This window comes from Melopsittacus undulatus, chromosome 5 (assembly GCF_012275295.1).
Source record: "Melopsittacus undulatus isolate bMelUnd1 chromosome 5, bMelUnd1.mat.Z, whole genome shotgun sequence".
In the NCBI taxonomy this organism is placed as follows: Eukaryota; Metazoa; Chordata; class Aves; order Psittaciformes; family Psittaculidae; genus Melopsittacus; species Melopsittacus undulatus.
Genome location: NC_047531.1, coordinates 53174589 through 53186879, shown reverse-complemented (window position 1 = coordinate 53186879; position 12291 = coordinate 53174589). Strand labels below are relative to the sequence as shown.

Genomic DNA, 12291 nt, shown 5'->3' with positions numbered 1-12291 from the left:
TGCTACTCCGACAAGAGAGTATATTAAAAGGCTTTAATGATTAGAAAGAAAATAAGTTTGTCTGAGTAACACCTGGAAACACAAATGCAGAGCATATGCCTTTCTGTGTACTAAGAATTACACTGTCACACTTAAACAATAATACTCTCCTTCCTGCTGTCTTTGAATAAAGAATACACAACCCCAAGGGTGCAGAACATCCATGTATTTCAGCATGCAGTGAGCAGAACATCCCTTCTATGCTACCTGTCCAGAAGGAAATAATTTATTTCAATCTCAACTCAATTCCTTTGTTTTTTCAACTGGCCTTTATTTGATAGCAAACAAAACTTTTATAAAAGGTGTCTTTATCAAGAGACATTTTTGCATGCTATTATTGGTCTGTTCCCATCAACAGCAGAGTTATGAAATGCATCTGTACTCTGGAATTCTAGTCGTATCAGGAAACTACTCACAGCAGAAGTGGTCTAAGGTTAAAATCAGAGCTCTTTATCTTCAGCTTACCTCTTGTGTGAGACTGCCCTGACCATACATCTTGGGAATATTGTCTGCCTGATCACTGAGACATAGAAGCAAGCACAGAACTAAGACAAGTCCATGAAAATATAATCTTCTGTACTACTGAGTTCCCACTGAAGCATGCAGGACATTACAAATCCAGTGATTTGAATGAACTAGTGTGCAGCCTTCAGCAAATGGAATTTACCTTGAGGTTTGGGCTTGGTAAGCTTCCCACAGGGCTTAGAGATTGTGACAGTCTTCTGGCAGTCAGCATTATGAAGGGCTCTCTTTAAGTTCCCAGTTCTAGTCTTCAAGGCAGTATTCAGGTCACATTCTCCCCATGCCTGGAACTGGTATTTGCACTCTGCTGCAATGAGTAAATAAATGGCAATTTGTAAACCAAAATGACTGTGAAAATAAAAATGTTATGAGTCTAACAGAGTAAGTTCTTGTAGACAAAAGGATCATGCTAAGCAGAAAATACAGGCTTCTTGCTCCATATTTGAGTAAATACGAAAGCAAATCCCTTGAGAGCAATGCTTACCTCCAAATTGCTTCTTCCAGTTGCAGGGGATCTTACACTTCTGAGTCTTGGTGGTTTGTTTGCACTCAGCTCCAGTGCGAGTGCCCTCACGTGTCCCCAGGCCACAGTCACCATTGGTGGGCACACAGACACTCCACTGCCATTCCCCACAGTCAGACTTCTTCGACTTTTTCTCTGGATGAATACAAGGAACCAAACCCAAGCAAGAGAAATGGTTAGCACCCACCAGCCTATGGAGAAGTTCCCTAAACTTCATTAAATAGGCATATCACCTGAAAAGTTGAATGAGGAAGACATTTGTAAAATAACTGCTTCAAAGGCAAAAGTTCTGGCATCCTTTTCACAGTTCTGCAGAGACAGGTCAGCCTCTCTGACTCCGAAGTAGAGTGGATCATTCAAATTCAGTCCCACTACCATGTCTACTAGTCCACTTAGATATTCTCAAGTGGATTCTCATCTTCACAGTGGGGAATCACCTAGAAACCCTCAGGGATCGCTAACCAAAACATACAGCGCTCACACAGAAAGGACACTCCTCTGCCTCCAGTAGCTGATGGCATCCAAATATTTTCAGTTCCAACTGAAGCACTACACACTATACAGGTTAAAAATCATAATTATATAATGGCTTGTATTGGAAGGAACCTTACAGCTCATCCAGTTCCAACCCCTCTGCCACAGGCAAGGACACCTTCCACTAGACCAGGTTGCTCAAAGCCCTGTCCAGCCAAAGATTGCAAATCCACAGCATGCCTGGACAACCTGTGCCGACCACCCTCAACCTCAAATGTATGTGTTGATGTTGTGTATCAGGGGATTCAAGCACCTCCAAGGAACAGCTGCAGGACACAAACTTTTCATTTGGTATACCATGCCACATTGTATGGCAGAATATGACCAAAACTCCAAAGGGGAAGAAAAATCTACATGGAGAAGTGTACTCAAAATGCTGTGCTCAGGGACAAAAGTAAGGGTCATAGTTTCATTTAAATCCTTAAACCCAAGTCTGATAAGAAAAGACAGCAATGTTATCAAACCCAAGTGTTAATCCCAAAACATCACAAGTAACTTAAAGTAACCTTATATAAAATTAGTTTTCTTCTAACTTCCGTATATTTACTTTCACATTTTCTCATATTTCCATACAGCCACAATGGCTATAAACACCTATGTAATCAGAACACAAATTCAGATAGACTTACAGGTCATTTTAACTGGTGTGTAAGTGGCCTGTAAATCATAAGACCTTAAGAAAACCACCAAAAGATGCGTTCCTTAAAAAATGTCACAACTGGGTTGTATAGATATGAATTTTCCACCCCAGGCCTGTCTCCCCTATAATGAGGTGTGAGTTCATCACTGGCAGAAAGCAATTACCTCTGGATGTCTGGCTGTCTTTATGCAGCAGTGAGTTAGTTCAGTTCTTTGTGGGAGGATTTCCACATCGCACAGCATTAGCCTAGCATTGTCAGATACAACACTGAACAAGCAACATGGTAACTGCTCTTACATCACTCTTATTTGGTTCTCCCTATGTCAAGAATGAACCTATTCCCAGAGCAAATATTAAGCTGCCTTGCAACACCCACTCTGTGGTAAAATAACGACTAAGAGGCTGTCAAGCTGCTGACTTTCGTGAAAACTAACTTTTATTTTCCTATTTAACGCAGAATAGCATGTCACAGCCACAAAGGCCTACCCTGTATGTCAAAAGGTTAACAAACAACCTGAATTTCATAACAAAACCAGAAGCATTTGACATTCTACCACACATGCAATCTATCATGGGGATTAACTCTGAACTACACTGGACCTTACCTGGTTTCTCTTTTTTGCCAGCCTCTGTGGTACTCACAGCTGCCAGAATAAAAACAAGTGCCAGGAGGGCAGCTGTGAACATTCGACGTTGCTGTTGTTGCTGTTGCATTCTGGGGATTAACAAGAAAAAAAGATAAAAAAGTTGGTCAGCATGTAAAAAGTGAGATCCCATCTAATGTGTTGCTAGAGCATTTTGGGGAATCTCTGCTACAGGCCAGTAAGAAACAAGCAGGTAAAACATAATTAGTCATAGGCAGAATGGATATCTTCATTCCAGAGAGAATACAAATATTTTTACCAGCTGTTTTCCAGCCCATGTACCAAATCTCTGGTCTACATCATTGCTGTTATGGAAGAGTTTTGCCACAGGAAGTTCAGTAATTATTGCTAATCTCTAGAAACCTGTCACAGAATCAAGGCTCCTGATGGGCCTGGAACTCTGTTCTTCTTTCTTGACCTCTGACTGATTTATTGTGTAAAACTAAATATACCATATACTTTGTGTTTCAGCATACCCACTCCTATGAAGCAGGGAACGCTGCACTGTCCACCTTGCAAGAGAGCAAGTTCTTACTAGGCTTACTTGACATCTGAAAAGGGCTTCTTTCATGAATACTTATATAGGTAATATGTGATGTATTACCTTAATTGTCATGGGCATCTTGCTACTAACCTTTCCCTCCAATTAGTGTCTCGTCATGATACAAATTAAGCTAATTGCTTGAAATGCAAAATGGGCACAGAGATAGGACTTGCACATACAGCTAGAAGCTATCCATAACATGCTAATGAACCCAAAATCTGGATTTGGGATTCAAATATACAAAATATAAATATAAATTAAAAAAAAAATTAAAAAATTAGAAACATTTGCTTGGTGGTGAAATATCATTTACTAGCCAATCACCAAAAGTCATTCAGAGCTAGCTGATTTCAATGACTTACATAGACTCATAGAATAGTTAGGGTTGGAAAGGACCATAAGATCATCTAGTTCCAACCCCCCAGCCATGGGCAGGGACACCTCACACTAAACCATGTCACCCAAGGATCTGTCCAACCTGGACTTAAACACTGCCAGGGATGGAGCATTCACAACCTCCCTGGGCAACCCATTCCAGTGCCTCACCACCCTAACAGTGAAGAACTTCTTCCTTATAACCAATCTAAACCTCTGCTGTTTAAGTTTCAACCCGTTGCCCCTTGTCCTATCATTACAGTCCCCAGTGAAGAGTCCCTCTTTCACTTTGCTATAGTTTGCATTGTTTCATTCTGGCATTGCTTATCAGAAAGCAGGGTCATAACAAACATATATGTTAAAAACAAGCAACCTTCCCATTTCTCAGAGTCACTTCTCTAGTAGGCAGTCAGGAACCAAGACCTCATATTGCTCAGACTGAAGGTTTCTCCAGCTTGTTTTTTTTTTAACCAGGGCCCATGGCATTCATAGTACACTAGCCTTTCAGGGAAGTGTCAACAATGCTAGCCACTAAGATGGCTTTAATAACTTAACAAGACCAATGTTATTGAGAGTTTAAGATGCAATCTGATCTCATTTTGCTTAGCACAGCAACCTTAGGGGAGAAATAATTCTCAACATGAACAAAGAACAAAGTGTATTTGAAATTTAATTTGGCATTCCTCAGTATTCCCTGCTGGCAACCTCTTGCTCAAAAGCAACATAACTGTAATTGACATGGAAAACAGGAGAGGAATCCCAAACCCAGAGACTTTAAAGTAACCAGCTTTAATACAGTGGTAGAAACCAGAGGAGAAAATCTAATGGTTTTGTTGAAATAAAGTTCATGTGAAGACTGCAAGAGATCTGGCATTCAAATGTCTGAAAGAACTGTCATTAGCACTCATTTGCTTTATTTCAAAAGAAAGTACCATTTCCCACCATAAAAAAAGGACCACCGATGCTTCCAATGAACTCAGAGCCCAGAGCTAGAGGGCACACGAGTTGTGTGTGAGCTTGGGTCTGATTTTTTCCTTTCTTCTGCTACATTTTTCCACTTGGAGCTTCTCATGCTTTACAGAAAATTAATTACATAAATAAATAAGTAATAATAATAAAAATTTAATCTGCCTTTTTATTCAGCTTACTTCAAAATGGTCTTCCATAATTAAACATAGTTGGAATACTTATAAGACACTCAACTTTTTCTCTCAGCCCCTCTCCCTTGAAGAAACCTCACCACTTGTAACACTACAACTCACATCCCATTTTCACTGCAATTTATCAATTTATCCTCTCACTTCCTCTCTTCCAAATGACTCACTATAGTCCCTCTTTGGAGAAGGGAGCTAAGCACTTGTATGGAAACTTGTATGGAAAAATACTTCCATAAACTCCAGAAACCATCCCAGCATGCTGCCGGGGGGTGTCAGAAGCTGAAACAAAGCAGGACCAGAGGGTTTGCTGCACAGCATGCTGCTGCACACGAGATGCCCACAGTGGACTTGGGACTTCCTCCTTCATTCTTACTGCCCACCCCAAAGACCTGGGATGTAGTCACAGCTATCCCACAGTCTGCTAGCAGTCATTGGGAGCTATGTGTAACTGTTTCTAGGGAAGCTGCCTTATATTAAGTTGGCAGAGACTCTAATTCAAATCTGATTGACCCTATTTTCAGCAAATCAGGCAGGAAAAATAGTTGGGGTTAGGAGTCTGAAATGATCCAGAAGCCCTATAAACAAAACCCCATGGAGCCTTAATATAACATGTTTTCCTGAAACCCCAAGCCTCCCTACAGCCAAACACTTGCCAAGCTCTCTAAAGCAAACACTAAACCTGCACACAGTGAGAGATCACTCTGGCAAAGAGAGCAAGGCTGCTTCCTGAAGTGCTTCTGCTATTAATTACCAACAAGTGAAAAGCCATGTTGTACAGACAGAGGCCTTGCTTCACACCACACCTACACCTCAAGTCTCATATAACCAATATGACTACAGAAAATTGCCTGATTGCTTTGTACATGATAGATCAGCAAGGGCAGGTGCTCCCACAAAAATACAAATGGCTTACATATAGTACCCATTAGATTGCAGGTATTTTTTCAGGTCAGAAAATCCCACCTATCAGTAATCATTCAAATTCAATCTTCAATTTTCCTGCAAATATTTCAGGTGGCCCTTAAAGTTGGATGGAGAGAAAAACATGTCAGGCTGGTTTTGAAAACAATGTATTATCCTGAAAATAACTTTGTGGGATTTTGGTTTATTTTTTTCAAGTATTTCTCAATAGGCAAAATGGACTCCTTGATACATTAATTTTCGTAATGAACCTTCTATCTACACCAACAGTAATAAGCTGTAGTTGTTTAAATCATGTGTCCTGAAGGAAAACTATTTCTCGAATCCTGTCTGTACCTTCTCCCAAGAACTGATGCACAGGAATTCCTTCTGTCTTACAGTTCATTTCACAGTCAATCACTGTTTGGGAGTAGAAAATGAAAGAGAAATTGAAAAAAGGGAAGGCAGTCAGAAAATTAATTAGTTCATCAGCCATACACGCATAGATTCAGTTGCATGTTGAACACCAGAAAGAGAGTCAGGCAGAAGACACTATGGCTGCAGTTTAAAGGACCATCTGAGCAGAGGTGGACCCTCTCACCCCAAGCCCCTAGTATCCCCTGACCTGATAGAACCACTCCCATCTCTTCTGAACCCGATTCACTAACATTCATTTGCTGTGATGAGTACAGTACACATGACAAAGTTTACCAGCTACTTCAGGAAATACCTATCCTATGGTCTGCACACCAATCCCAGATCTAATAGAGGTCCAAAACAGTACCTACATAGGATAGCACAGTGGCATGCACACTTCCATTTGGGCCCAGAAATGGTACAAACACTTTCATGCAGTGCCAGGCTTTGTGTAACAGCCCAAGAAAAAGTTTACTCCTTCCAACCCAAGACCCTGCAAATGCAGCTTGCTTATTTCATACCCAAGTTAGCAGCCCAAGGCAGCTCAGGTGTTTTCATCTTTAGAGCTCTGGATCTCAGTTAGTGCAAGCTAAATTTGCTGGAACAACTCTGTTGGCATTTATGCAATTAACTCATGCACAGGTTCTCCATTTGTCACAGCTGAACATCCTGAACACAGGCATCCAGAACAAACAAGACAATTTCAGATGAAGCGCGATTGGTGAGCAAATGTTTATTTTTCCTAGCCTTACTGAAGCTAGTGTAAGTAGCACATCCTAGGATCACATTCGCCTTTTGCAGGTGGCTTTTTTGCCGTTAATAACTATTACTCATAAGACCTTCCCTTTATCTGCTTCCCTTCAAAGCAACTGGCAAAGTCCCAGATTATAAAAGCAAGTATTTTATTATTAGTGCATATGAGTGTAAACTCCCACTCTGAGCTATCAGGTTTTCTCACATGATTTAACCTGTCCATATCCTCCAGTTCTTCTAGTATAACATACCAAACATCAACTGTGTTGATAATGCTGTTACCCTGCATGTACTGCAATACTGTATACATTGCCATTGCTGACAAGCTGTGTAGTGAGCCTGTAAGGCCTCAGGACTGAGGCTTGTCAAGGTTTGCTCTGTCTGAGCTTTCCTTGGCCTGTCAGCAGCCTCAAATTTTCTAATTGGCCAGGTAGCTGTGACTAATTTGATCTACTTTTCTTTGGCATTGTAAGGAGCCACCCAGGTTTTATGACTGTTATATTAATGTACTATAGAGAAATACATGACTGGTATCCTAGCAAAGGCCTTGGGAAGTGGTGACATAAGATGCAGTATAGACAAGTATAGGTATGAGAGATATGAGAGGTGGCACAGGCTTCACAGTGAATACCCCCCAGCTATAAACAACCCATGGCTAGATAAAGAAATTAAGACCTGGAGCTAAGGGTACAGGAGTAAAAAAGAGAACACAGAAGTAGTTCCACCACACTTAAAACGTGCCATATAAGTTTGGATATAACATGGACCTGCAGACTAATGAAGAAAGAGAAATGCATAAAAGCAGGTCAGCAAACAAAAAAAACAACCACAAGCCGATCCTAAAATGAGGAAGAAGAAACCATCAACATAAACATCCTCCTGGCTGAGGATCCCAGATGATGACAAGTCACCATAACCATCCCCACAACCACCACCATACTGAAACCATCAACCTTAGGGCCAAGAAGAGCTGGGAAAGGGTCAGCATAACATTAGAAAAAGTAGTTTAATGTAAGTGTATGTATAACAATTTTTACTGTAGTAGTAGTAGTATTATTAACATCTGCATAGGTATATTCTTTTTCTGTAATAACTACATCCACACTTATAATGATTCTTGGATTAGACTTAAGATTTCAATTCACTAACAACAAATTTTTTACTTTATACAAATATATAGAAAAGGTCTGTTTCCTTTTTGCCAATAAGCAATATTTTGAGCATAACTATGACTCTCTACTTAGTCTTTTAGTACACTATCATTTTCATCCCATGATAATGAATAAATAAAATGCATCCCCAATGCAAACAAAAAATTCCTACAGCCCATTATTTCTCTTCACAACTCTGCTCCTTGCCCATTTTAGAACTACCTTTTGCATTAATCCTTGTTTTTCCTGCTTAAATGAATAATTTCTCACCAAGTCCCATAGCAAATACTTTAATAAATTACAGTCTGATTAGTCCCAGATTAGTCACATCTACAAAATCAGTTTTTAAATGAGGTAGTTTGGCACATCAGTCTCCTTTCAGTAAACACATGCTGTGTTTAATGAAACTTAACATTTACCTCTGCTTCTTTAGTTATTCTCTTATTCAAATTTTGTTCTATTTTGCAGTCCATCAAGGGGAGATTAACATGTCTGCAGTTATCTGGATCTATTTCTTTCCCCCTTTTTAAAGAAAAATATTTATATAATGTATATTCACTACGCACCAGTCATACAACAGCATGTTTTCACCACCTTAATGAATCTGAAATGTCAAGTGCCATTTTTACAGTACTCTGACATGAAAACACACAGTTCTCTCTATAACAGAGAAGTTAAGAGCATTTGGTTTTTAGGAGTCTGACCTCTGTACCAGTTGCATAAACTCCTGCTTCTCCAGGTGAATCTCTCTTGTTCACCATATGGTTAATCCTTATGTCCTACCTGTCCTAGTCAGACCTTTGTGAACTGTAATCTTCTAACTGTATGCTCCCTCTTCCCTCACACACACACATTTATCTGAGTCTTTGTTTGAGGACTAGAGGAAAAAAAGCAACTAAAAATAAATATCAGCCAACCAATCAACCAAAATAAACCCCACTCAACTGGATTTGATTTTTATTTCCTTCATAAGATTAGGTTTTGGTGAGTCTTAGCCATCTGAACATAGCAAACTTCTGGACTTCCAAGACACTACTTTCCTGGATGACCAGTACCACTTCTTGAAATTTCTGAAAGCTCCTGATATCACTTTAGTGGGCTGATCCCCTGTTAGCTTTGGAATTCCTCTGTACAGGCTTTTTTACCCACTCTTTTTTCCTTGAGGAAACAAAATTTGTTTTTCCTCTACATCGATACAATGAGATTTGAAACAACCCTGTATTAAACATCTTTCATTGGTTCGATACACATGATCAGTTTCCTAAACTTCTTTAAAATCAACTATTAAAACTGAAGACCTTAATTAGATTTACATTCATGCATGTTGCTCAGTTACCAGCTGGGATTAAATCACAACAATGCTCCCATGTAATATAAACTGAATCAACTTGTTAACACTTGATATAAGTGGTTATTTTTAAGGATGAGCTTTAAGGATGAGCTGTAAGGTTATACTGAATTAAATTCTAAAATAGCATCAACTTTTTATAGTCCTATGGTAGGTAGTGAAGAGATCTTCTTATTACATTTTCCTCATAGGTAACATCACTGGGCCTTCTCTAATCCAACTCTGGGTTGACACAAAGCCAGTAGGTATTTTTCCATACTCCTCTGAAATAGTTGAGTCATATGAACCCTATCATAGAATCATAGAATAGTTAGGATTGGAAAGGACCTCAAGATCATCTAGTTCCGACCGGTCTTGTTTAATATTTTTGTTGCTGACATAGACAATGGAATTGAGTGTGCCCTCAGCAAGTTTGCCGATGACACCAAGCTGTGTGGTTCTGTTGATACGCTAGAGGGAAGGAATGCCATTCAGAGGGACCTTGACACACTTGTGAGGTGGGCTGATGCCAACCTCATGAAGTTTAACCATGCCAAGTGCAAGGTCCTACACCTGGGTCGGAGCAATCCCAGGCACAGCTACAGGTTGGGCAAAAAGGAAATTCATGGTAGTCCTGCGGAGAAGGACTTGGGGGTGTTGGTCAATGAGAAAATGAACATGAGCCAGCAGTGTGCACTCACAGCCCAGAAAGCCAACCTGTCATGGTTTGAGCATGTTTTGAGGGTGTTTTTTTTGTTCAAGGTTTTTTCCAGCCAGGTGGAGGAGGGGAGGCCGGGAGGAAGGAGAGACAGGACACCTGACCCAGGCTAGCCAAAGAGGTATTCCATACCATAGCACGTGATGCCCAGGATGCATACTGGGAAAGAGAAGGCTGGAGGGGTAGAGGCTGGAGCGGTGGAGGAAAATGGAGGAGGGAGCACATGGTGCTCGGCCGGGCAGGGTGGAGTGAGTTATGGGTCGGTGGCTGGTGGGGTGTTGTATTCTTTTCACTTGCTGTTTGCTGTATCATTATTATTTGTAGTAGTAAATGGCAGTAGAGGCTTTGTGTTATGCCTTAGCTATTAAACCGTTCTTATTTCAATCCGTGGGGGCTACATTCTTTGGATTCTCCTTCCTAACTCTCCGGGAGTTGGGGGACTTGGTTTAAACCACGACACAACCGTATCATATCTTATGCACATAAGTAGCTCTTATCTATTTACAGCGTATCATTAATTTCCATTACAGCTATATGACTTTTACTGTGGTTTCTATCTTTTCTGGACTTTTGAGTCCTGCCTACCAGTCATGATTTCCATTACAGACTATATGTGGGCTAACCCAATAATATTCATTTGCAGGTACTGCATCTCTTTCCAGCTTCTCCTATTCATTGCCCAGTTCACCTATACCTGATACTTCTCTCTGATCTCGCCCAAATGTCTTCCAAGTACCAACTTTTCATAAACTGCTTTCCACCCTGACTACTGCAGTTTTCAACAGTAATAATTCTGTTCTTTGTCTTGGCTACCCTGCAACTCTAGTGTTGTTTCTCTACCTAATGACAAATCTTTATTCACTTTGTTTTTCCTTCCCATTAGAAGTAGACATAGAATCAAGAATCACAGAATCGTAGAATAGTTTGGGTTGGAAAGGACCTTAAGATCATCTAGTTCCAGCCCCCCTGCCAAGGGTAGGGACACCTCACACTAAACCATGTTACCCAAGGCTCTGTCCAACCTGGACTTGAACACCGCCAGGGATGGAGCATTCATAGACAGCATATTCATTTCTCTGTATGCTTCCTTATGGGTAAAGATCCCCAAACCCTCCTCACAACACAAAGCCTTGAGCCAACTTGCTGATCTTCATCACTTAATTGCACCTACATGGACCAAAGAAATGCTGTATTCATTCCAAACAGAACTACTTACCTTAGTGGTCTAAGCCTAAATTGAAACAAGGCTTACGGAAAGAAACTTTACTTATAACAACTTCCTCAACCAAATGACACCATCTCTCTCTGAAAACTATGCCTAATCTCATTTCTAACACTGGTTATGTTTCAGAATGGTTCTATTAAAGAAAACCTACTAGAATAATAATCAAACACCAAGTTTTCTTCTATAGTCAAATTAAGTAATGAAATTATATTTTACTCTTTGGGTGCTAAGGGTTGAGAGGGTTGGTCAGTGTATCAAAAAAAAACCCAAACATATTAATTCAGAGACCTACAGCTACTGTGATCCTGCCCAAAGCAAAATCTGTGTGCTCATTTCCCTTACTCCTTTGACATTCCTGTTTGTGATTGGAATTCTCTTGTGGTATAGCAATGAAATTTTGGGAGCTGTGTTAACAAACAGTGGACACCAGTGTTCTGAGTCTGTGCTCTAATAAGTTAGTTCAAAGCCATGTAGGAAACCCCAAACCCTAGTGAAAAAATGCTCCCTGCATTTCAGCCACAGGAGGAAGGCTGGGTAGCAGGGCAGATATCTTGGCACCAGCCTTCAGGCCCCCATTCCAACACGCACAACAAAGTGCAGCTGGCAGGTTACTCTGTCTGGCAAAATGACAGAGAATCAGGGAGCTTCAACTAACAGGTGCTTCTCGGCTTTTCTTTTTTCCATTCTCTCATTTGCTTCATTTTGTGGGGGAGACAGAAGTTACTCCAGCAAATGGATGCAGCTTCAGCAATGCTCTCCCTCCATGCAAGGGAGGGGAAGCTGTCAAGCAGCAGCTGGTATGGAAGAGGCAAATGCTTCTAA

The 12291-nt window shown here is 40.5% G+C and overlaps 1 protein-coding gene across 1 annotated transcript in view; it reads right to left on the bottom strand.

Moving 5' to 3' along the window:
- Positions 1 to 12291, bottom strand: part of PTN (pleiotrophin) — a 78559-nt gene that overhangs the window by 20367 nt on the left and 45901 nt on the right. Inside the window, exons 2-4 of the mRNA XM_005151735.3 lie at positions 2864 to 2973; positions 1046 to 1219; positions 707 to 868 (exon numbers count right to left, since the gene is read on the bottom strand). Coding sequence (XP_005151792.1) covers positions 707 to 868; positions 1046 to 1219; positions 2864 to 2972 — 445 coding nt within the window. The 5' untranslated portion in view covers position 2973. The remainder of the gene's footprint in view (positions 1 to 706; positions 869 to 1045; positions 1220 to 2863; positions 2974 to 12291) is intronic.